This window comes from Lutzomyia longipalpis, chromosome 4 (genome assembly GCF_024334085.1).
Source record: "Lutzomyia longipalpis isolate SR_M1_2022 chromosome 4, ASM2433408v1".
NCBI classification, from domain to species: domain Eukaryota; kingdom Metazoa; phylum Arthropoda; class Insecta; order Diptera; family Psychodidae; genus Lutzomyia; species Lutzomyia longipalpis.
In genome coordinates, this window is record NC_074710.1 from 24165534 (window position 1) to 24191742 (window position 26209).

The 26209-nt window shown below is 33.2% G+C and overlaps 4 protein-coding genes across 5 annotated transcripts in view; 2 read left to right on the top strand and 2 right to left on the bottom strand.

The window, feature by feature from the left end:
- LOC129795035 (probable asparagine--tRNA ligase, mitochondrial) overlaps window positions 1-26209 on the top strand; it is a 1173171-nt gene that overhangs the window by 1070983 nt on the left and 75979 nt on the right. The gene's annotated exons all lie outside the window — the stretch shown is intronic.
- The window catches only part of LOC129795002 (sodium-dependent nutrient amino acid transporter 1-like), an 899230-nt gene that overhangs the window by 797042 nt on the left and 75979 nt on the right, over window positions 1-26209 (top strand). The gene's annotated exons all lie outside the window — the stretch shown is intronic.
- LOC129794983 (uncharacterized) overlaps window positions 1-26209 on the bottom strand; it is a 38223-nt gene that overhangs the window by 3704 nt on the left and 8310 nt on the right. The window contains exons 2-6 of one of the 2 annotated variants that reach the window (XM_055835955.1): window positions 4754-5101; window positions 3668-4690; window positions 3021-3154; window positions 2633-2947; window positions 57-284 (exon numbers count right to left, since the gene is read on the bottom strand). In XM_055835955.1, coding sequence (XP_055691930.1) covers window positions 57-284; window positions 2633-2947; window positions 3021-3154; window positions 3668-4690; window positions 4754-4978 — 1925 coding nt within the window. In that variant the 5' untranslated portion in view covers window positions 4979-5101. Of the gene's footprint in view, window positions 1-56; window positions 285-2632; window positions 2948-3020; window positions 3155-3667; window positions 4694-4753; window positions 5102-26209 lie in introns of both variants that reach the window. The other variant, XM_055835954.1, reaches the window with a different exon arrangement.
- LOC129795063 (SCAN domain-containing protein 3-like) lies at window positions 18093-20792 on the bottom strand. Its single transcript, XM_055836092.1, has 2 exons — window positions 19565-20792; window positions 18093-18944 (listed from the first exon to the last, which is right to left on the bottom strand). Exons 1-2 carry the CDS (start codon window positions 20052-20054, stop codon window positions 18487-18489), a joined length of 948 nt encoding a protein of 315 aa, XP_055692067.1. The 5' UTR covers window positions 20055-20792; the 3' UTR covers window positions 18093-18486.

Genomic DNA, 26209 nt, shown 5'->3' on the forward strand with positions numbered 1-26209 from the left:
GAAGATTAATCCAAAAAATTCTTGATGTTTTTCCCACCAAAAATAAAATAACTTACCCTCGTGTAGCATAGTCAGGAGTACGTAGGAATGGTCCACGATGGTAATTTGGTGAGACATTCCCAGTTTCTGTAGTTCCTCCCTGGTTGGAGCCTTCCTTTCTAGCATCCTTACCCTCACCTTCGTGACAGAGGTGATCGGCTGAGCGGGAAAGTTCAGGTACCATACTTGTGAAATGGATGTCGCTTAAGAGAACTCTGCGGGCTTCCTGAGTCTTCTCAGATGGTCTAAAAAAGATAAAATTGAAATAAAATCAGTATTTATCCAAAGAATTCTTTATCCATGGATAAATTATTTCAGAAAGATAAAAGCTCTAAATATTTTTTCACAGAATACCAAAAATATTCCTTAAACTCACGTTTAATAAATAACTTCTACAGATTGAACACTGTCTTAAAATTAGGGGATAGATATAAATCTTTTCTTTTCTTTTCTTACAATTCGTCAATTATAAGATTTTTGGTATATTTTGGGAAAATATTATAGGATTTTAACATTTTATTTGTTTCTTTAATCGTATTATGAAGAAAAATTACTTTTTCATGGGTCTTAAAAAGAACTTTCTGACATTTTTTTTAAAGCAAATTCTTTGTTTTACTTTATAATAAAACGATTTAAAACGCCATCTGTCAAAATCTTACAACAATTTTAGAGTTGTTAGACAAGAGTAGAAAAGATTTTTATCAGAATCGATCCCTATACAGTTTAGGTTCAAATATTTTAGAAGATTCTAAAAGGATTTAATAAAAGATGAAGGATTTATTTAAAGAACCCAAAAATTGACCTTAAATTCCACAGAGAATTCTCATAAATACATTAAACAATGCATGTTTCCCCCTCAAAAGTGGTGAAAAGTAAAAAAAAAATCTCTTTGTGGGGGTGATTAGTTGAAAGCTCCCCCGTATGTATGAATCACGCAACATTCAATTAAATAGGAATTGGCGGGAAATCAACAAGGAATCACGCAGAAAATTAATTGTGAGTGAAAATACCCTCTATACCACTAATTGAATATCGAGCATTCAGGGAGGAGATTCTTCAGGTGAACTTGATCTACTTTTTCACTCCTCTATGGCCATTTTTCAGGCACAACGGCATTTTTTTTTTAAAGACAAAGTGCCTGAACAATCAATGAAGGAGATTGAAAAGATTGACGAGAAAGCAACTTTGCTGTGTTGTGTGAGAATTTTCTCCATTTTCTTCATTTATGCGCGCTGTATTCCCGCGAGATTTCACGGAGAGTTGTGTGCAGATTGAAAAGATAAATTTTCATGACAATGACAGAGTGCTGGATGGGTGGAAAACATGATAAAATCATTGAGCTTTTGCTTGAAATTTTCCGCCAAGTCACAAAAATGTGGAATTTTCTCTTCTTTTTTTTTTAACCAGAGGCAATTTTTGAAGAAATCAATTTTATTTAATCCTTTTTTGTGTTATTTTATTTTCAAGAAAGGAACAATATATATATATATTCATGAATGACGTGAAAAAAGAAGCTTTTAGAGAGCTTATAACTTGAGGGCTTTTATATATAAAAATAAATATGATTTAGCTTTCCCGCAATATCTTGTCAGAAATGAATGCATTTTCCACAAAAGGGGATGTTTATTGTTTAATTTTCACCCACGCAACGAGAAGTTTTGCAACAATACATCCACCAATGTTTATCATCTGTAATTTCTATCCACCCGCATAAAAAGCTAAAAATAGACAATAATAATGAAAAACCTCCGCAGAAATCAAACAGAGAGTCATAAAAATTGATGAAAAGTTCCTTCCCCTCCAAATGGGGGAGAGTCAATCAAATGGAACCATCATTTTGATGAATTTTATGGGATACAAAAGGAAAAGCTTTAGAAATGGCATTTTATAGCGGAAATTAGGGTATTTTACCGAAATTGTCTTGATATTCTTGTAAAATAAAAGAAATTCGAAGAAGTGTGAGAACAAATGTATGTAATTTTTGCAAGTTTTTAATAATTTTAACGTTTAACGTTCTTTGGAAAATTTTTTCTAACATTTGACGTTTCTTTTCTAACGTTCAACCCTTTTTTTTTCGAAAGATAAGACATTTTCTTTCAAACTTTTGACGTTTCTTTTGTTAAATTTGACATTCTCTTTAGTTATGTTTGAAGTTCTTTCACGTTTAAGATTTTTTTCTGCCATTTAACCATTCTTTTCAAAAGGATCGACGTTCAAACATTGCAAACGTTTTGATATTTCTTTTCTAACGTTTGGAAATTCACTATAAAAAATCTTTCATGTCTGACACTAATTTCTTTTGACACGACTAATACCAAAACCCTTCCTGGCTACACCCCTGTTCCACTGAAGCTTTTTTATGAGTTATTCTATGCTTTACTTGATAAAGGCATTACTAAAAGACTCCTAATGTACACAAACTCATTTTAATACATTTATAAAATCATTCATTTCCTCTATTAGGGACTACCGCATTGATTTTCCCTTCCAATCTCATGACTTGCACACCAGACGCACCATAGACTTTTCATGACGTCTTTTTTAATGCAATTCCATTCAATTTCCGGGAATTATGAGCCTACAAAAAACTCACCTCAGGGGACATCGACCGCTGGAAATTCCGGTGCGTGGGGTGAAGCGCGATGGGAGGGTGTAGAGCCCTTCGGTTAGTCCACCCGCAAGATGAGTTTCCGATTGCCAATGCTCGGGGAGGGCAGAAATATCCGTTTGGGCTGAACTACTCCTCTTGGGACCACCTGGTGTGGTTGATGCTTCCACCAGTGTGGGTTTTATTGGTGTCCTATATTGATTTCCATACTGACTTCTTGCGGCTGAGCGTGAGAATTTCACCCCAAAGGGACATCTGCTGTACCTTGAGTGCAGAAGAGCTTCCCGATGGGCCATTGGTCTGAAAGTTAAGAAGAAGAAAAAAATGTCAAGAAGCTTCGAGATTTTTTTTTAAGAAGGGAATTAATTACAACCTGTAAGCTGGTGGATTTGGACATGTATTCCTTCGACCCTTGTCGAGTATACCCTCTTCGGTGATGCCACACTTTGAGATGTCTGTCTCAATTAGGACATTCGTATTGGTCCACTTTCTACCAAAGGGCGTGTACTGTGATAAGGAGAATAAATTAGAATATTCTGAGAAAAACCTCCTCATGGTTTTTAGGCATAAAAAGATACAAATTAAGGAGAAAAGTCGAAAAAATAGTAAATTTAAACCTGAAGAGTGCTAAATTTAAGCCTATGAAGTAGTAAATTTAAGCCTAAAAGTACTAAATTCAAGCTTCCAAAGAACTGCATTAAACCCTAAAACGGAGTCAAATCAAGCCTATAAAGTACTGAATTCGAACCCAAAAAGTGATTAATTCAAGCCTAAAACACACTTAATTTAAGCACAAAAAATGCCTAACTTAAGCCTAAGAAGTACTCAAAATCAAGCCTAAAAAGTATTGAATTTAAACCTGAAACGTGGTAAATTCAAACCCAAAGAGTATGAAATTCAACCCTAAAAAGTGCTCAATTCTATATTAAAAAGATGCTAAATTAAAACCTAAAAGGTGCTAAAATCAAGCCCAAAAAGAACTTAATTTAAGCCTAAAAAGTACAAAATGTCTTTTCTTACATTTTCAAAGGTGTCAAAGCTCTCATCACGACGAAGCTCCTCGGAATCCTTGGGCTCCTCATTAATTTCCCTCTCGAGACTCTTAAAAACTTTATCCTGAAATGTCTCCGTGCTTTCGGTACTGTCCTGCTGGAAGCGTGTCTGCTTCTCAATAACACTTGAACAGGATTTAATTTCTCTCCTTGTAATTCCTTCACATGGCTCCTCGGGGGGATTTTCCTCACTTGGAAGGGAACAGTAGTTAACAAGAACTGGGGTTCCCGATGAACCTGGTGCCTGCCACGGTTCATAGTCCGATATGGAGACAAGATCTTCCTGCATGAGATCCTTATTGTCGTCTGAGGAGAAAATTAATTCAATATCATCAACTTCCTCTTGATCCTTCTTCTCAGTCTCCTCCTTGTCATCTTCTGCCTGAGCTTTGTCCTCCCCAGCAGCTTCATCTGCTGCTGCGGGATTTTCTGCAGGCGTGATGGCGCCTTCGGTGAAAACTGAATTATCCCCATCAGACATGGAATTATCATCAATGTCCAGGTGGAGATTTTCATTAGAATTCTGTGTTATGTTGATTTCATCCCCTGTCTTGACAAGGGTGAGATTTTCTTCAGATGTTACGTGAATTTTTAGGGATTTTCCTTCAGTTTTAAATGTTTCAGTCTTCCCCTGAGACTCCTCTGGCGGCTTACTTGCTCCTGGATCGTCTTTTTGCTCCACATCTTCCTGACATGGCGGCTCCTGTTCTTCCTGGGAACTTCGGTGGGTATTTTGTTCAGAACTACTACTGCTGTCGACGTGAATATTCGACGATACCTTTATCTTCACATCAATCTTCGAAGCCATCCCTCTGATTTTGCCCTCGTGGATGTCTCCTCCGGATGGCTCTGCTGTGACACTCACAACAGGATCAATTGTCACCCGTGGTGTCTTCTCATTATCCTTTGTGCATTTTGTAATCCTCACACTCTTCTCACTCTTCACTTCTTCATCCTTTTGTACCCTCGCCGAAGTCTGAGGTGTTGTATCCTGCTGATCAAAAAACATCCCTTAAATTTTTCTCAAGATGAGAAAAAAAAGAAAATCTCTTACTGGTTGATTAGTTCGATAAATCTTCCCCTGCTCAATGTCTGTTTGCACGTGAATTTGCCTCTTGAGCTTATCAATTTCCCGCCGAGCGTCGTCAAGCGCCGTCCGGAGGGATACAACTGTTTGATGGAGTGCCCGGACTGTGTCCAAGGAATGAACAGCTGGACAGAAATTCACTGATGTCCCAACTGGGCAGCACACCCCTTCATGATGATTTCTCTCCTCCATGTGATCCACCAGCGTATCCCGTGGATCACTCGTCCATTCATTTCTGCCTTAGAATTTCCTTCTTCGTAATCCCTTTTCTTTTTTTGCCCTCCCCCGCGCGTCCTCAAGTACACGCAAGCTCTCCTGGGAAGACAGTGTTGTACATAGAAATATCTTATTGATTTTCCCGCTACACCCCCTTTTGTGTAAATCCCAATTATATATTTAGATATCAATCGTTCTTACAAAGGCGCGTAAATAAACATCCCTTTGCGTGTCTCGAGGGTTTTACATTTAATGCTAAAATTTCTCTCTTGCGGTGCTTCCACCTCTTATAGCCAAAACACTCCTAATAGGACTGCATTGTGCATTTAATTGATGGGAAAGCCGCAAAAAGGGGGGCTCTTCAGAATGGGGAAACTTCATTCCTCAACACGACTTATGCTACTTAAACTCCCTTTGCTGCTGTTAAAAAAAAACGTTTTGTTCTAATTCACAAAAATTCTTCTCGGTTAATCTTTAAAAGAAAGTTTTATTTACGTGGCGCCCTGACCTGGAGGCGCTACAAGGGAGCTGTGGGTAACTCCCCCAGTAACCTAAACCTCACAAACTAATGTAGCACTTTAACACTCTCGACCAAAACTAAGCTAAGACTCTTTCATCATTATTCTCATCATCGCTCTCCACTAATTAGAACATAACAATACCTATAATTTAAATGATTTTATAGGTATTGGAAGTTTGTTAGAATAAGTCTCAATCTCCTATATATTTAAGATTTATGTAATTTCTAATTGTAGCAAGATTTCCTTCGTTATCTTCGAAAAGATTTACATTGAACATTTACATACGAAATAGGAATTTTTTCAAGGATCTTGTGAATAAATTATAATATTCTTCTTAAGCATTAGAATTTTTTATTTATACAAAATCAATAAAATTCTTTTAATTTGAAAATGAAAATTCAGAAAATTTCAAAGAATCTTCTGCAATTGAAAAGGCAAAGAAGGAGTTCTAATTATGGCTAAAATTCACTAAATCACTTTGTAGATTAAGGTGGGTGAAAAAGGTGTGTTTATACGTAAATAAATTGGTGCCAAAGTGATTAAACTGGAAGAGGGTTATCTAATTAGGGTGCTTTGAACTCATTTTCAGGGTTATACTGCAAAATTGCTCCAATTCGCGTAACGTCTAAATTCAACTCATGAGAAACTTTTATTCTATACCCTGGTAAAGGATACCACCAATTAATGCTCCATCAATATGGGAAAAGTTAAATTTATCAAATCAATCGACAACACAAAAATTAGGTCAAACTCTCAAGTACGATAAAATTAGCAAGAAAAAAAGAAAACATTTGAAATATTCTTCAGAAGAAGATACCTTCTTGCAAAAATAAAAAAAAAAAGATTTTCTCCTTCAAATAAATTTTTTCACCTAAAAAAGAAAATTCTTTCCCAAAAAAAAAAAAACGTTAACGCGGGAAAGAGGAGGTAAAAAAAAAGTCTCTGCATATCTTTAACAGGAGGGCGGAGGCAAAAAAGGTGGGCTAAAGGGGTTGAATAATAAATAAGCTCGTTATCACAGTAAAACATACACACATAAGCAGCCGGGGGGAGGTGGGCAATTAAAGCCCCAATTTATATCCCATTTTAATGGAATAATCACAACACGCAAATTCAGCCAGAAGTTGCGGTGAAACTTTCAAAAATGACTTTTCAACAGGAATTCTGTGCTCTCTTCTGTGCACAGAGCAACAAAAAAGGGGGTGTGTTTCCGCATATACACAACAAATGTGCCTCCACCCTTATCGATGTCCCATTTTTTCCATTTCGAGGCTATCTAAAGTTTGTTTACCGCACCAAAAAAATAGTTGCTGGAGTCCAAAAAAAAAGTTTGTAATTTTGAGAAGTTCATCCCATAAAAGATAAAAAAAATAAATAAAAGAAAAATATGACTATCATAAAAGGACTCCAATATTGCTAATTAATCCATTGAAGAGCAATATTGTTTTGCAGTCAAGCCTAGAGTAGGTCAGAGTTGAAAGATTATTAGTTTTTTTTTAGTTGAGTAAACAAGAAGGGTATTCAATTTATATTTGATGTCCTTATAACATTTTCTAACGAATAACTTTCAATCATTCCTTTTCTTTCTTCAAAAATTCTTTTCAAATCTTCAGATAATTCTCGGGAAGGAATTTGAAGTAAATAAAATTCTTCCAAGAATATAGAAAAGGACCGCTACACGTAATCAAATCATTCCACTGTGTTGAATTTTTTGTGAAATATTTTCCTTATGAAAAGAGGCTTGTGAATTAATTTGTATGCTAAAAAAAAAGGCAACGTTTTGGGAATATCATGAAGTTTGACATAAATTCCACTCCCACGCAGTTCCACGAATAAAAGCTATTTTTGGAAAAGTCGTTTGAATGAAAAAAAATTGTCAAATTCATTATCAATTTATATCATAATCCACCCCCATGAGAGGTTTGTTTTTTTTCTATTATTTTGCGTATAGCTTCAGTCGATTAAATGATATTTCCACCCCCCCCCCATCACAATGTCGCATTTTTAATTGAATTTAACACCCCCATTCGCGAAAGGTTATTTTACATAGCAATTTCATCTTATAATCATTTACCTTAATATCCTGTCAATTCTTGAGAAATATTTCAATCTTTAAGATTCGCTGCTTTAAAGATCTAAATTAAAGACGATGCGCTATAAAAAGCACAAAATCCAAGACGAATGGCCTTTGTTTGTCTAAAAATAAAACTAAATAAGACAATATAAAGTCTGGCTATACCCTCTGCTTTGGATAAACTGACTGTTGCTTGGAAGAAATTCATGTCCTTGATACTAATATAGACCTTATTGTGTAAATCCTTTTCCACTGAATTATTCATCAAAGAATTTTTCTTTTAATTAATTTTAATACTAAAGAGTCGTTTTTCCTTCAATCTTAAGAGATTTCATCAGCAAACTAATCCCATATCCTTTATAAAGATTTTTCCAATCAATTCAAAATCCATTTTCTTGAACAATCTCATGCGATTTATGGAGTCGTGGAAGAAAAATCATTCGTTCGCGTAATTGTATGATTAATCTCACATTGAGAATTTTCTACCTCTTGGGAGAATAAGATGCTCATCGTATGAAAATCAATAACTTACAGGACACATTCAACTCTGTGAGTTATTTTGCAACTTTATCTTAATAAAGCGACGACGACCAAAATTCGATTGTCTGCCTGTGAAAGTTTCTTTTTCCACAACTTCCAACCAAACACGACTAACTATAATATAATATAGCCATGATCGAAATATTGATCTGCCCAATATGTGGTCTATTGTGTCGTATAATTGAATAAGAATCACTTTGTGTAATGAATGAGGGGAACCCCCAATAGGGTAAGGGAGGGTTAAATTGGAAAATATTTGTAGAAATCAATACATGAAGGTGGAACAATGCGTTTCAGCATTCCAATATATTAGCTTTGCTGAGTTAGGGCTGGGAAAAAAGGGAGTTAAAATCCCAAGGAGTGTGCAATATTCCAATGAATCGGATAATATAGTTAACCCTAAAAGGGGCAGCAATAGAGTGTCCTTGCATATTAGTTGGTAGACCAAGTACATGACACAACTCTTGCATTTCAGACAAAATTGTCCCTTTCTGAGGGTCTTTAAGTTAATATACAAAAAAATCTGTATGGTTTCAATGGTAATTGAAAGAAAAGAAAACGTCACAAGAATATTCTTATTTCAGTTCTTTAACGGCTTTGGAAGCGAAAAAATCGCAAAAATCGATTTTACGCGTTTTTGTGCAATTTTTGACGTTTTTCAATATGGCCTCTAAGTTCTTTCACCATCTTTCACTCAGAAAATAATGTGGTTTATTTTATTTTCAATCGATTGAGTATTAGGACGCTAATGGGCTAAGTTGTTTAACCAAGATGGCTACCTAAAGTCGAAAATATATTTTTTTATTATTTAATATATTTCAAGGACGGTTTAACCGATTTGGTTCAAAATTGGCTTAAATTAAAGGTTTCGCAAAAGTCTACAAGTCCTACAAGTAATTTCTAAGCATTTATAACCTAATTATGATAACTGCCTAAGACTAACCGTAAAGTAAATTTTCATTATACCAAACGATAGCTCTATAAAAAAATAATTCTTGACTGATTTCGACAATAAATTTCTTTTTTTTTAGGAATTAGAAAAGAAAAATTTGAATTTTCGACCAAGGCTATCAGAGTTTTAAAAAAGTTCTGAATTATATATTTTCGTGAATAATTTATGTGTTTATACCAGAGGTGGGCTGACAAGCAAAACTGACAATAAAAACTGACGTCTTTGAGTCAAACTATGTTTCACAACATTCACCTTCCAATGAAACTTTCATGGAAATTGAAAATTTCAATTAGGAAAAAATAAAAAAAAATTAAAATTTTTAAGCAATTATTTTAACTAAAGACAAAGCAATTATGATTAGAACAGCGATTAAAAATTATTAAATAGTGTTTTGTGATAGTGCCTGTACAGAAAATGGGAACTTCTTCCTAAATTATATCAAAAATCTTCCTCGGCGAAGATTACCAGGCGGCATACCAAGGAAGAGTACCAAGTAGCTTACCCAGGAGGAGTCTCAGACGGCTTATCGAGCAGCACCAGGTAGCCCAATGAGGAGAAATGAATTCCCTTGCCGAGAAAAGTGGCCTGTTGCAGAGTATCAGGCGGTACACCGAGGAGGAACACCAGGTAGTCTACTCCGGAGAAGCATCAGGTAGTCTACTGATGAGCAATCAGTGGCATACCGAGAGGAGAGATCAGTGGCCTATTGTAGCGAAATTACCGGCCTACCGAGGTGATCACTTCCAGTGCATTTCCAGGACACTTCCAGGAGTATGATGCGGCACACCGAGGAGGATCACCAGGTGGCCTACCCACACGGAGTATCATTCAGCTTAACAAGGAACACCAGGAAGCCGACTGATGAGTTATCAGTGGCCTATTGCGGAGGATAAGAAGCGCTCCTTTTTGAACAAAAAAATACGCGGGAAACCAATTAACAAATTCTTCGTTTTGTCATATGCGCACCAAAAGACATGTCTTTGGCAATGTCACATGACGAAACGGGACATTTTATGTGACATTGTAATATTTCTTTGCAATAAAAATTAATAATTTTTTGTGAATTTTTAAATTACAAGTAGTGTTAAGCGCAGTAAAAAACCAAATTACTCATTATTATAAATAATTTTAATAAATATATTAAAAGAAAATTAGACTTTTCACTCTGTCTGTGGTAAGAAAACTCCTCTGAAACGGCTTTGTCGATAAAAATGAAATTCCGTATGGGAGTAAAGGAGGTCAATACAAATTGCAAGCACTATGTGAGATTACGCTCCACTCCCATCCTCCCCCACCCTTCATAAGGCCAGCACAAAAAATGATTTTTCCCCATTTTTTACATGACGAACCGTCAGATAAAAGATTATATTCAAATAAAATTCAATCACACTTAATAAGAGCACGGGTTGAATAGCAAAAAGCAAACCACCTAAAATGAATTTCTTTTAAATAAATTTAATATGGTCAAGCGCGAAGCGCCCACGCAAGAACCAAACTACGCGAAAAAGAATTTCTTTTAAATAAATTTAATATGGTCAAGCGCGAAGCGCCCACGCAAGAACCAAACTACGCGAAAATGAATTTCTTTTAAATAAATTTAATATGGTCAAGCGCGAAGCGCTCACGCAAAAAACCAAACTACGCGAAAATGAATTTATTTTAAATAAATTTAATATGGTCAAGCGCGAAGCGCCCACGCAAGAACCAAACTACGCGAAAAAGAATTTCTTTTAAATAAATTTAATATGGTCAAGCGCGAAGCGCTCACGCAAAAAACCAAACTACGCGAAAAAGAATTTCTTTCAAATAAATTTAATATGGTCAAGCGCGAAGCGCCCACGCAAGAACCAAACTACGCGAAAAAGAATTTCTTTTAAATAAATTTAATATGGTCAAGCGCGAAGCGCTCACGCAAAAAACCAAACTACGCGAAAAAGAATTTCTTTCAAATAAATTTAATATGGTCAAGCGCGAAGCGCTCACGCAAAAAACCAAACTACGCGAAAAAGAATTTCTTTCAAATAAATTTAATATGGTCAAGCGCGAAGCGCTCACGCAAAAAACCAAACTACGCGAAAAAGAATTTCTTTCAAATAAATTTAATATGGTCAAGCGCGAAGCGCTCACGCAAAAAACCAAACTACGCGAAAAAGAATTTCTTTCAAATAAATTTAATATGGTCAAGCGCGAAGCGCCCACGCAAGAACCAAACTACGCGAAAAAGAATTTCTTTTAAATAAATTTAATATGGTCAAGCGCGAAGCGCTCACGCAAAAAACCAAACTACGCGAAAAAGAATTTCTTTCAAATAAATTTAATATGGTCAAGCGCGAAGCGCCCACGCAAGAACCAAACTACGCGAAAAAGAATTTCTTTCAAATAAATTTAATATGGTCAAGCGCGAAGCGCCCACGCAAGAACCAAACTACGCGAAAAAGAATTTCTTTTAAATAAATTTAATATGGTCAAGCGCGAAGCGCTCACGCAAAAAACCAAACTACGCGAAAAAGAATTTCTTTCAAATAAATTTAATATGGTCAAGCGCGAAGCGCTCACGCAAAAAACCAAACTACGCGAAAAAGAATTTCTTTCAAATAAATTTAATATGGTCAAGCGCGAAGCGCCCACGCAAGAACCAAACTACGCGAAAAAGAATTTCTTTTAAATAAATTTAATATGGTCAAGCGCGAAGCGCTCACGCAAAAAACCAAACTACGCGAAAAAGAATTTCTTTCAAATAAATTTAATATGGTCAAGCGCGAAGCGCCCACGCAAGAACCAAACTACGCGAAAATGAATTTCTTTTAAATAAATTTAATATGGTCAAGCGCGAAGCGCCCACGCAAGAACCAAACTACGCGAAAATGAATTTCTTTTAAATAAATTTAATATGGTCAAGCGCGAAGCGCTCACGCAAAAAACCAAACTACGCGAAAATGAATTTATTTTAAATAAATTTAATATGGTCAAGCGCGAAGCGCCCACGCAAGAACCAAACTACGCGAAAAAGAATTTCTTTTAAATAAATTTAATATGGTCAAGCGCGAAGCGCCCACGCAAAAAACCAAACTACGCGAAAAAGAATTTCTTTCAAATAAATTTAATATGGTCAAGCGCGAAGCGCCCACGCAAGAACCAAACTACGCGAAAATGAATTTCTTTCAAATAAATTTAATATGGTCAAGCGCGAAGCGCCCACGCAAGAACCAAACTACGCGAAAATGAATTTCTTTTAAATAAATTTAATATGGTCAAGCGCGAAGCGCCCACGCAAGAACCAAACTACGCGAAAATGAATTTCTTTTAAATAAATTTAATATGGTCAAGCGCGAAGCGCTCACGCAAAAAACCAAACTACGCGAAAATGAATTTATTTTAAATAAATTTAATATGGTCAAGCGCGAAGCGCCCACGCAAGAACCAAACTACGCGAAAAAGAATTTCTTTTAAATAAATTTAATATGGTCAAGCGCGAAGCGCCCACGCAAGAACCAAACTACGCGAAAAAGAATTTCTTTTAAATAAATTTAATATGGTCAAGCGCGAAGCGCCCACGCAAGAACCAAACTACGCGAAAATGAATTTCTTTTAAATAAATTTAATATGGTCAAGCGCGAAGCGCTCACGCAAAAAACCAAACTACGCGAAAATGAATTTATTTTAAATAAATTTAATATGGTCAAGCGCGAAGCGCCCACGCAAGAACCAAACTACGCGAAAAAGAATTTCTTTTAAATAAATTTAATATGGTCAAGCGCGAAGCGCCCACGCAAGAACCAAACTACGCGAAAATGAATTTCTTTTAAATAAATTTAATATGGTCAAGCGCGAAGCGCCCACGCAAGAACCAAACTACGCGAAAATGAATTTCTTTTAAATAAATTTAATATGGTCAAGCGCGAAGCGCCTACGCAAGAACCAAACTACGCGAAAATGAATTTCTTTTAAATAAATTTAATATGGTCAAGCGCGAAGCGCTCACGCAAAAAACCAAACTACGCGAAAATGAATTTATTTTAAATAAATTTAATATGGTCAAGCGCGAAGCGCCCACGCAAGAACCAAACTACGCGAAAAAGAATTTCTTTTAAATAAATTTAATATGGTCAAGCGCGAAGCGCCCACGCAAGAACCAAACTACGCGAAAAAGAATTTCTTTTAAATAAATTTAATATGGTCAAGCGCGAAGCGCCCACGCAAGAACCAAACTACGCGAAAATGAATTTCTTTTAAATAAATTTAATATGGTCAAGCGCGAAGCGCTCACGCAAAAAACCAAACTACGCGAAAATGAATTTATTTTAAATAAATTTAATATGGTCAAGCGCGAAGCGCCCACGCAAGAACCAAACTACGCGAAAAAGAATTTCTTTTAAATAAATTTAATATGGTCAAGCGCGAAGCGCCCACGCAAGAACCAAACTACGCGAAAATGAATTTCTTTTAAATAAATTTAATATGGTCAAGCGCGAAGCGCCCACGCAAGAACCAAACTACGCGAAAATGAATTTCTTTTAAATAAATTTAATATGGTCAAGCGCGAAGCGCCCACGCAAGAACCAAACTACGCGAAAAAGAATTTCTTTTAAATAAATTTAATATGGTCAAGCGCGAAGCGCCCACGCAAGAACCAAACTACGCGAAAAAGAATTTCTTTTAAATAAATTTAATATGGTCAAGCGCGAAGCGCCCACGCAAGAACCAAACTACGCGAAAATGAATTTCTTTTAAATAAATTTAATATGGTCAAGCGCGAAGCGCCCACGCAAGAACCAAACTACGCGAAAATGAATTTCTTTTAAATAAATTTAATATGGTCAAGCGCGAAGCGCCCACGCAAGAACCAAACTACGCGAAAATGAATTTCTTTTAAATAAATTTAATATGGTCAAGCGCGTAGCGCTTACGTAAAGTACCAAACTACGCGAAAATGAATTTATGAGTGAATTTATTTAGAATGAGTGAATTTATTTAGAAGAAAAGGCATTTCTCTCTTTAATTCCTTCTTTAATAAAGAATCATTTTGTTCTTTTAAAGAATTTTTGGGAATCTTGAAGGAAAAAGAAAAAAACTCTTTAAGAATATTGAGTGAATTTATTTAGAAGAAAAGTTCTTTCTTTCTTTAATTCCTTTTTTAATAAAGAATCATTTTGTTCTTTTAAAGAATTTTCAGGAATCTTGAAGGAAAAAGGAAAGAACTCTTTAAGAATAATGAGTGAATTTATTTAGAAGAAAAGTTCTTTCTTTCTTTAATTCCTTTTTTAATAAAGAATCATTTTGTTCTTTTAAAGAATTTTCAGGAATCTTGAAGGAAAAAGGAAAGAACTCTTTAAGAATAATGAGTGAATTTATTTAGAAGAAAAGTTCTTTCTTTCTTTAATTCCTTTTTTAATAAAGAATCATTTTGTTCTTTTAAAGAATTTTCAGGAATCTTGAAGGAAAAAAGAAAGAACTCTTTGGGAATAATGAGTGAATTTATTTAGAAGAAAAGGCATTTCTCTCTTTAATTCCTTTTTAATTCTCTTTTAAAAATTTGCGCGAAGCGCAACAAATTCCCTGCGAAATTCGTGATTTAACAATTAAAAAGGTAAAATTTTCTTGAAATATTTTGTAGCTCAGCTCTTTTAAAATGAAATTTACTACCCAGAAAATTTATATAGCATAAGATCACAGAGAAAAACCTTATGCGGAAAACTGAAATTGACCTGGATTCAACAAAGATGACGGCGTCAACAAACGCCTTCTAAAAAATATACAGAATAACGTGGATGATATGTAATATAATTGATATTTTTTTCACTTGATCCATCATTTAATCATGAATTAATTCATATTTTCCAGGGAAAAATTCAGCCATATCTCCCAAATCATCAAAATCGAAAACCCGAAAGAAGGTGGGGTAAAATGATGAATTTGAAGAAAATAAAAATTAATAACTCAAGAAGCAGTGAGAGCTAATCTGTCTAATTTTGTCAGTAGTTGCACTTTATACTCCTGCCTAAGCCTAGAAAGTTTCATTATAATTGATCCAATATTTTGCCATTTATTTGAAAAAAAAGTTTTTCTATCCTGAAAGTTACTCTGACCTCTCAACTACAAATTAATTTTTAACGAAATTCTCTGCAATTTTTTTTATCCAAATGCATTTTTAGACAGAGTAACTATTGCTAAACACGAATCTAATCTGAATTTTCCAAAAATAATTTTCCGAGTCTTCCCGTAGAACACTGATAGTAAAGGAAACTTTTAAAATTTTAGAAAAAAAAATTTTCACTAATCACCATTAGCTATTACATACAATTTATGATGTTTGATCACTCACTATTACCAATTTTTTAAAATAAAAAAGACAACTTTCTTCAATTGATCTAAGTTGAATCAAATTATTGAATTATCTTTTCCATTAAACCGCCAAGTCATGCTTCCCCCTTAATTTTTGACATTTACTTAGGACTCATTTTTATTTTATTTTTCCTATTAATTATAAATGAGAAAGGCACTTTTGTTATTAAAAAATTGTATTCTAATGGCGCTTCATTTAGGCTCCCTCCGACACACAAACTCCCATTAGTTTCGTCTGGAGGTAATCCTCTATTCTATTCTGTGCGGTTATATTAAGAATTTCTTTTTTACTAGATGTAAAACTGTATGATTTTGTATGCACAGTTTCGAGTGAAATAAACAATCAATCAATTACTTCTTAAATTAACGCTATTTTTATTTTTTGTATTTTTTTAAAGTTTTGATTGGTACACATATCTCTCATTCTCAATAGATATTATTGTGCCTTGCTAAAATAATTTCATTAAATTAAGATTAGGGAACAAAAAAATATAACCATTTTACCCCAGGATTTTTGGAACAGGCAAATTTGGAAGGGTTTAGAAAATGACCTGAAAAAGCATTTTCCCGTTGAGATAGAGAAAACGTCTGAGACAAAATTGTAGCCCGGAAAATTTCCTATAAGATAGTTCTCATGGGAAATCTCAAATATTTCCATGGAACTCAGGAAAAAATTATTATTATATAAGAAAAAAGTGAAAATAAAATAAATGAAATCAAATTGCAAATTAATATGTTTTTGTTCTAAATATTTTAATATCTAAAGTTTAAATCTAAAAATGCTAAAGTTGGTGTTTCTGCAAAATAAATGTTTTATTTCACTCAAAATAATCTAAAAAAAAAGGAAAAAAATTAACTTCATTCCAGCATTCCATTATATTTTAAACTTAAAAAAGTGTTAATGATAACAATTATAGAAAATTCTCAATCGTAACCGCCTTTCTGAATGCCACTCGAAGGGTGTCTGCCAACTTTTTATCCGACAACGCACTTCGGTATTTTGACTTAGTGTAGGTCAGGATAGAAAACCCGGCCTCACAGGTAAATGTGGTACCAAATGCACTCGGAAGAATGCTTTCCTTTTTAGAATAATTGTGGTCTGTGTTGTTAATTTTCGATTTTCCAATATCATCCAGATATATCAGTCGGTTGATTATATCATCTTTTACCGATTGGACATTTTTATTGAAGTGCGAGAATTCCCCCGAGACCTTCTGGCAGTTTGGAAAAGCTCGAAGGTTGTTGCTTTTTAGATCATTTACAAGATCATCGAGGACGGAAATTCCTTCTTCAAGCTTCAATAGTATATCATCGAGACTCATATTCGGTCCCTAAAATAGAATAAAAAAAAAGAATAGATAAAGAACAAGAAAAAGTTTAATTATTTATTATAGATTTGTTAATCAAATAAATTAGTTATCATTATTATTTAGTATATATATATATATATATATATATAGAGAGAGAATTGTTATTTGAAAAAAAATGTATGAGTAGAAGAGCAACAAATTCAGCCCGTTGTAAATACACCATCTCATCATACCCACGATGAGATGTTGACGACAATTAAAAAGCATTTATAAGAAACAGTATCTTATAAATTCCTTAGTGGGTGAATGGAAACCAATGGAATTCGATGAGAAAGCACCCGATGCTGAAATTGAAAATTTTCCGTCCAATTTTATTTTATCTTTAGCAACGATGATCATTCCTGCAGTACGGACCTCTGAAAATCCACCTATCACAGTAAGACCGAACGTTTCAATAATTCTGAAAATCCCCTTAAAAATAGTAAGAAAGAATGTGCAAATGAGAAGTGCGATGGCGCAGAGTAAAAGTAAAAACGCCACAGTTTAGTATAAATTGTTCAAAAATGGGGCATCATCAAAATTTTACAGAAACAACGGGAAAATATAGAAGGAAAAAGGATAAAAAATTACGGCTAAAATTGGAATAATGTGAAACAATAACACACGTTTAGAAACCAAACGTGAGTTTTATCAGTACCTAACAGGCAAAACGTGTACAGAGTTCAACAACATTAGTTTCAGCGGTCACTATAACAACCCTCTTGCAAACAACATCACCATAATGAATGGTCGTGTTATACAGCAATATGTATGTTGCATTATCATCAGCGACACAGCAGCAATTTGTAACGCAAGAACAATCAACATCCCCATCACCAGCTGAAGAAAAGTTACATGACCTACCCCTACAATCACTGAGCGAAATAACTGCAACAAAAGTAGAGTATGATGATGTCAGTAATAGTAGACAGGATGCATAATTTCTCATCAATAACTGATCAACAAGAGAGCAGTGCAAGCTACAAAATTGCCACTACGCATGAAACAAAAACGACAACAACAGCATGTACCTACCACTCACGAAATTGATTTTCTATGTTATCATTTCAAAAGAAAAAATAAAAAAAATTCTTCTACAATTATCTAATTAATATTGTACATTTAAAATGGTAAATATGGATTTTTGGGATATTTTAGTAATAATTCAAAAAAAAAAACCCTTACCTGAAGACTCAAATTCCATTTATTCATATGATTTGTAAAATCCGACAAAAATGCCACGTCACGCCAAAAGATTTCATCTTTAAGATGCTTTTTGAGCGTTTTATCAAACTATAAAATAAAATTATTATTAATAAATATTGTATTGAGAAATATCATCGAAGATGGTAAAAGGAGAAATTTATATGAGATTAATAATTTTTAAATGCATAAAAGTCGAATAAATTAAGAGCTACTTATAAATTTTTCGCTGAGAATAAAATTTTGTGTGTAACTTTCAAAATAAAATCAATTTCATTAACCAAATTTGTTCTCAAAAAACATGATTATTGTTTCATATCTTTTTCATCTCCGATGATAGTGTTTAATTTAAGTATTTCTGCTAATGACTTGAATTAAAGCAATAACCCAGATGTACATGTATGTATATTGAATTTAAAAGTATAAAAGAAAAAAATAGATTTAAATTGAAGATTCAATGAAAGGGATTATTTAAAAACCTCTTTTTTAAAATTTCAAACTCATTAATTTTTTTTTAAAGTGTAAAAAAAATTTAAAAAAAAATGAAAAAAAAATACCTCTACGGTTTCTGCAAAGTCTATAATAAACTTTCTGAGGTCAAAAAATCTGCCGAGGGCTTGCCCCTTAGACAACCAGCGAACATTAGTAAATAGGAGAAGATCCTTTTGTGGAGCTCCATGGTTTTTTAAAAACTCCTTAAACCGCCTATGCGTTAGGGCATTGTGTCCGCCGCGGATACAATTAATGACTTTCGTTGCTGCATCCATAGAGCTTTTTAAGCCAATTTTCCTGGAACTCAGCACCTGTGAGTGGATAACGCACTTTAGCGTTTTAACATCCGGATTTGTGCGCTTAATTAATGCACCGCAGCCGTTCTTAACCCCCGACATTGACGGTGCTCCATCCATTGTGACGCACTCGAGTTTATCCAATGCGCCAAAGTCTCGGAGTGCCTCCATGACTAGAAAAAATTAAATTTTTAAATTGAAAAGAATAAACTTATGAAAAATAAATCATTTTAACCCTTTCAAATCTATTGGGTCATACGCTAACCCAAGAACTCTATTTTGAAAATATGTAGTGCCCCCCCTTCGATGGCCTGGTGGGGCCATCCCCTCTTGTTAATTAGCCCCACCAGAGCCATCCAAACATATATAAAAGAATTGTTGTAAAGAGAATTAAATGATTATTAAAGAAGTTTTATTAAAAGAATATGTTTATTAAATTGATAAAAAAAAAAAAAGCATTTCAAATATTTCATTTTGTAGTTAAATTTTAAATCTTGAGCTCAAATTAGTACAAGATTATATCTTTACAATACCTGATCATTTTATAATGACTAAAGGACATCCCCAAGGACTCAAAGGATCACGAAGGACGAAAAGCTGAAAATTTTTGAGTTGGGATTTTTTGCCAAAAATGTCTTATTTGAGCTCAAAGGAAGAAACAAAAATTATTTTTAATTAAATCAACTCGCTAGATTTATCGCGGACCTGAAAGGGTTAATTAAAGGTTAATGAAAGGGTTAAGAGAAAGAAATTATTAATTAATTAAAATTGAATAAAAATTATTGAAACCAACCTTGATCATAAATGTCAGTCGCTTTTGTCGTTGTTGGCATAGATTTTAAATCAAGGAAATCTTCGAACGTTTCTTTATTCGGCATAATCCCGCGCACGTATACCATTAGCTGAGACTTGTGGGTGTTGTCAGTTGTCTCGTCCATTGCAATACTAATCGAAGTGGCTTCCCTAATCTTTGCGATAAGTTCGCTTTTAAAAGCACAACTTATTTTGGAGATGCGCCTGCTCATAGTGTTTCGCGATAGTGGTATGGACTGCAATTGATCGGCACAACTGCAGTCATTAGACATACTCCTCAACACTTTAACAAACGCATTCCGCCACTTTCCGGCATCCGTAAAATTTTTTTTCATCTTAGCCGTCTCGAAGGCTAGAGCCGTTGCCGCCTTTTTGGGCGTCAACCTCTTTACGGGTTTCTTGCTTTCTGGTATGATGGGCTTCGGCTCATTGGACATGGGTACATTCGCATGCCTACTTGCCCAGTGCATGGACTTTTTATATACTGTTGGATCTTATGTATAATAAAATAGGATTAAAAGAAATAATTTAAAAAAAGTAAAATATTGTGAACAAATAATTTAAAAAAACTAATAATGTACTTCTTGATCAAATTATTAAAGTAACTTTTCTTAAATTAACAAAAAAATTAAATTCACATATTAATGCAAATTATACTATTTTTTCTTAAAATTTATGTTTCATTTGATTTATTCTTTTCACATACCTAATAAATTAAAAATGCAATTTTGAAATTAATTTTTAATTTTATTCAAATTCAAAAATATATTCTAATTGAGACAAATCTAATGATATTTAGCTGAAATATTATAAAATTAAAATTTAGGAAGATTGTGGCAAATGGAATAAAGCATTTTTCCGTATGAGATAGAAAAAAATTATTTGTGAAAAGGTTGTAGCCCGGAAAATTGACTATAGAATAGTTGTTATGATAAATCACAAATATTTTCAAAAAAAAAAAAAACAACAAAACACTTTTCCTATTTTACCATAGATCTTCAAATATGTGGAATGCTATTTATAGTGAGGCGGATTTGGTTTTTAACCTCGAAATAATTAAACTAGGATATATGTAGATCCAATTTTTTTCAGGATCAGCTCAGAATTTGATCCTATCAATTTCCCGTTGAAATTGGGGTCATACAGGTTGAGCTCTCTGAAATTTTCCCATTTTCATTTTCGCCATAAAATTTTCCAAGAATTTGAATAAAATTGAACAAGTAGCGCCACGGGTGGTCATAAAAATAAATTTAGGTTGACTAATTTATATAAGGGGCCTTCAATGTAGGATTGTGCAATTATGCGGTTGTGCAAAAGTCCAAAAGGAAACCAACACTTTTCGCGGGTCTACGCGTCCAGATTGGTTGAGAATGATATCCTAGCCTTGAAAAATCTTTTGTAAGAACAAAATCTTACATTTTTTGCCTTCAAAGTTGCAAAAAAAACTTTTGTTCTATTTGCACAATTTGTGCGTTCTGTGCGAATTAAGACCAAAATGTACTGGTAAGCTGACCAAGCTTACGGGAGCTGTGTTTCTTTCAGTGTACCAATTTTGTGTGAGCAAACTAGAACGCGAATTAATTTAAATACGCGCAAAGTCGGGAAAAGTTGGAAAGTCATACCCTAAGAAATCTTTAGAAAGCCATATCTCGAGAACGAATCCATAGATTTTCATAATTTTTTTTTGTTTGAAAGGTCTTGAAGTCAGCTATAACATATCGAAAAATGAAAAAAATTTATGTCGCCATTTTCGAAAAATTCGAGTTCGAAATTTTCGAAAACTTTGTTTTTGACTTTAGCGCCTCTTGCGGTCATTTCTCGAAGTTGCAATGTTCTAGACATTTGTAGGGTTTCTCGAAACCTTTCATTTGCGCTTGAGTTGATCAAGATCGGACTTGTAGAACCCGAGATATGACATGCCAACTTTGGAAGGCTATATCTCGAGAACGGATCCATAGATTTTCTTCATTTTTGGCATGAAGCTAGATAATATGGTCAGCTACAACATATCAAAAAATGAAAAAAAATTATGTCGTCGTTTTCGAGATATTCATCGAAAACTAATCGAAAATTTTGTTTTCGATTTTTGGCCCCCTAGCGGTCACTTTTGAAACTTCGGATGTTCTAGAGAGTTGTAGGGTTTTTTGAGATCTTTCGTTTGAGCCCAAGTTGATCAAAATCGGTCAAGCCGTTTTGGAGTTATGGTCGATTTTCGATGAAAAATTGTGGCAGCCATATTGGCTAAACGGCTTAACCGATTTTCGAAAATGAGGTATCGTTGGAAAGCTCTTGATGACCCCTACAACATATTAACATTTCAGATTTTTAGCTATTACAGGGGCTGAGATAAAGCGAAAACAAAATTTTGAGGTTATTCAAAATGGCGGACGGAGGGGTGGGGGGTAAAATTTGACGTCATAATCTTACGTCTTCCAGTCGACTTTTAAACTTTGCCGTTTACCGCAAGTCTCTATCTATTACCGTTCTCTCGTAATTTAGCAAAAGGTTCCGGACGGACGGACGGACGGACGGCCGGCCGGAAAAAATTTTTTGGCGCATACGTTTTTTGGAATGTGGGGACCCTAATTCGTGCTTATCCCAAGTTTGAGCCCGATCTGACGACTTTCGATTTTGCTCGGTACACAAAAGCTGTGTCTGAAAGAAACACAGCTAAAATATTGTAAAAAAAATAGTTCAGTTTCCTTTTGTAAAGGAGCTACGCACTAGAAAATGTATTTTTTTTTATTAAAAATAATAAAAACTATACTTTAGCAAAGATTTTTAATGAGAAAAGTAACCTCAAGCGCGTATTTATTTTCATAAAAAAAATATTTATTAAAAAGTGATGTTTTTTTCTGCGAAGGCGCTACGCACATAAAAAGAATTATTTGTGAAAAATAATTTCTATAAAAAACTTTTTTAATAATAATTTATAATTTTTTTGTAAGAATTAGAAAAAAAATATTTTTTAAATAAAAAAAAATTAAAAATAAAAAAAAATGAAAAGAACTTTAAAAAGAATTACATTTTTTTTTAAATTTTTAATTAAAAAGAATAATTTTTTAAAAATACTTAAAAATTTTTTTAATTAAAAAAAATTAGAATAATTTTTAAAAAAAATTTATAAAAAACTAATAATTATTTGTGATTAAAAAAAAATATTTTTTTTAAAAATAATTTTAAAAAATATATATTTAGTTTTTTGTGAAAGCGTTACGTACTTGATTTTTTTTTGTTTTTGATAAAAAATATAATCTACTAATTTAAAAAAAAAAATATGCTCAATCGCGTATTTATTATCGCGTGAATTTGAGATTCCTTTTGGACTTTTGCACAACCGCATAATTGCACAATCCTACATTGAAGGCCCCTTATTAAATTTGTCAACCTAAATTCAAATTCTTGGAAAATTGTATGGTGAAAATGAAAATGGGAAAATCTCAGAGAGCTCAACCTGTATGTTGTATCAATTTCAACGGGAAACCCATCAGAATCAAATTTTGGGGCTTTCCTGAAAAAATTGAGACTACATGTATCCAATTAATTATTTTGAGGTTGAGATTAGAAAACATATCAATTTTCTTGGCCTATTAATGGTATCTGCGAAATTAAAAATGTGCTTACTGCGTTGAATGACGTGACCACACAAGGTGCATTCATCTGACCCGTCATCAGATAGTTTAAAATAGTAATTAATTTGTCCCAACTCCTTTTGGGTCTTCATTTTTCTTTTCAACTTTCTACTCGCACCTCGCGAAGACACTGTGGCACGTGGCACAATTTCACGCCTCAAAACCGGTTTGAAGAACACACTCACACACACTCACAAATACATAAGAAATAGTAAGGTGACTTATGTACCTCCATGCATAATACATACATAAACTCAGAAAGTATGTGTGGAGTACATTAAAATCCTCAGCGGCAGTTCTTTAAAACACACATAGGTTCTTAAAAATATTAATATTAAACAGATTTCTTTAAAAAAAAATAGGAGTTGAGAAAAAATATTTTATTTTAATTTCTGCTCATTTAATTTTTTTCCGCAAAAAATATACAATAAAAAGCATATAAGATTTTATATAGACACTAGGGATGAGAAAATGTTCAATTTTATTTTTTGCAGTAAATGTTGCATTAAAATAAATGTGAATGGTCCCTCCTTTCAAGCCGAGGATTAAAAATTTAAAATACTGATGTACCAGCAATCATCCATACTACAACCGAGTAAATTCAACGAATGCAGTGATCTCTTCATGTTGCCGAAAAATTGAGTTGATTTTCTCCTGAGTGAGTTTCAATTCTATTCGTGAGCATGAAGATTACTCATAGGATGATTGGAGATGGTCCAACAAGAATAATAAATTTCCCATTGAAAGTATCGTACTGCATGAGGTGCAATTTTGATTATCTCAAGAGAAAAAAATTAGAATTCACTTGTAGATTGTGAGATCCTCATGACTGACGTAATTATCCTGAAAGCAAGACGGCACACGAAAAATAGATGAAGGAGATCACACTGACGAGAAATAGCTACTTAAACTTTTTTTCTTTCTGTGACTTACCAAATTTTATTTGTGAAGTGATGAAAGTAGTACAGAGAGCTTTAAATTTTGGAGAAAAGGCACAATGGGAAGAAACTGGTGAAAAAAGCAGTTTTGTTCAACTATTTCGTGAATTGTTTTGAAAAATGGAATGCTGGAATGAAATTTTTTTTTCTTTTTTTCAAGATTATTTTGAGTGAAATAAAACATTTATTTTGCAGAAACACCAACTTTGGCATTTTTAGGTTTAAAATAAGTATGCGCAATCAGTGTTCTACGGGAAAACTCGGATCACCTTCTTTCGGGTTTTCGATTTTGATGATTTGGGAGATATGGTTGAATTTTTCCCTGGAAAATATGAATTAATTCATGATTAAATGACGGATCAAGTGAAAAAAATATCAATTATATTACATGTCATCCACGTTATTCTGTAGGTATATTTTTTAGAAGGCGTTTGTTGACGCCGTCATCTTTGTTGAATCCAGGTCAATTTCAGTTTTCCGCATAAGGTTTTTCTCTGTGATCTTATGCTATATAAATTTTCTGGGTAGTAAATTTCATTTTAAAAGAGCTGAGCTACAAAATATTTCAAGAAAATTTTACCTTTTTAATTGTTAAATCACGAATTTCGCAGGGAATTTGTTGCGCTTCGCGCAAATTTTTAAAAGAGAATTAAAAAGGAATTAAAGAGAGAAATGCCTTTTCTTCTAAATAAATTCACTCATTATTCCCAAAGAGTTCTTTCTTTTTTCCTTCAAGATTCCTGAAAATTCTTTAAAAGAACAAAATGATTCTTTATTAAAAAAGGAATTAAAGAAAGAAAGAACTTTTCTTCTAAATAAATTCACTCATTATTCTTAAAGAGTTCTTTCCTTTTTCCTTCAAGATTCCTGAAAATTCTTTAAAAGAACAAAATGATTCTTTATTAAAAAAGGAATTAAAGAAAGAAAGAACTTTTCTTCTAAATAAATTCACTCAATATTCTTAAAGAGTTTTTTTCTTTTTCCTTCAAGATTCCCAAAAATTCTTTAAAAGAACAAAATGATTCTTTATTAAAGAAGGAATTAAAGAGAGAAATGCCTTTTCTTCTAAATAAATTCACTCATTATTCCCAAAGAGTTCTTTCTTTTTTTCTTCAAGATTCCCAAAAATTCTTTAAAAGAATAAAATGATTCTTTATTAAAGAAGGAATTAAAGAAAGAAAGAACTTTTCTTCTAAATAAATTCACTCATTATTCCCAAAGAGTTCTTTCTTTTTTCCTTCAAGATTCCTGAAAATTCCTTAAAAGAACAAAATGATTCTTTATTAAAAAAGGAATTAAAGAGAGAAATGCATTTTCTTCTAAATAAATTCACTCATTATTCCCAAAGAGTTCTTTCTTTTTTCCTTCAAGATTCCTGAAAATTCTTTAAAAGAACAAAATGTTTCTTTATTAAAGAAGGAATTAAAGAGAGAAATGCATTTTCTTCTAAATAAATTCACTCATTATTCCCAAAGAGTTCTTTCTTTTTTCCTTCAAGATTCCTGAAAATTCTTTAAAAGAACAAAATGATTCTTTATTAAAAAAGGAATTAAAGAAAGAAAGAACTTTTCTTCTAAATAAATTCACTCATTATTCTTAAAGAGTTCTTTCCTTTTTCCTTCAAGATTCCTGAAAATTCTTTAAAAGAACAAAATGATTCTTTATTAAAAAAGGAATTAAAGAAAGAAAGAACTTTTCTTCTAAATAAATTCACTCATTATTCTTAAAGAGTTCTTTCCTTTTTCCTTCAAGATTCCTGAAAATTCTTTAAAAGAACAAAATGATTCTTTATTAAAAAAGGAATTAAAGAAAGAAAGAACTTTTCTTCTAAATAAATTCACTCATTATTCCCAAAGAGTTCTTTCTTTTTTCCTTCAAGATTCCTGAAAATTCCTTAAAAGAACAAAATGATTCTTTATTAAAAAAGGAATTAAAGAAAGAAAGAACTTTTCTTCTAAATAAATTCACTCATTATTCCCAAAGAGTTCTTTCTTTTTTCCTTCAAGATTCCTGAAAATTCCTTAAAAGAACAAAATGATTCTTTATTAAAAAAGG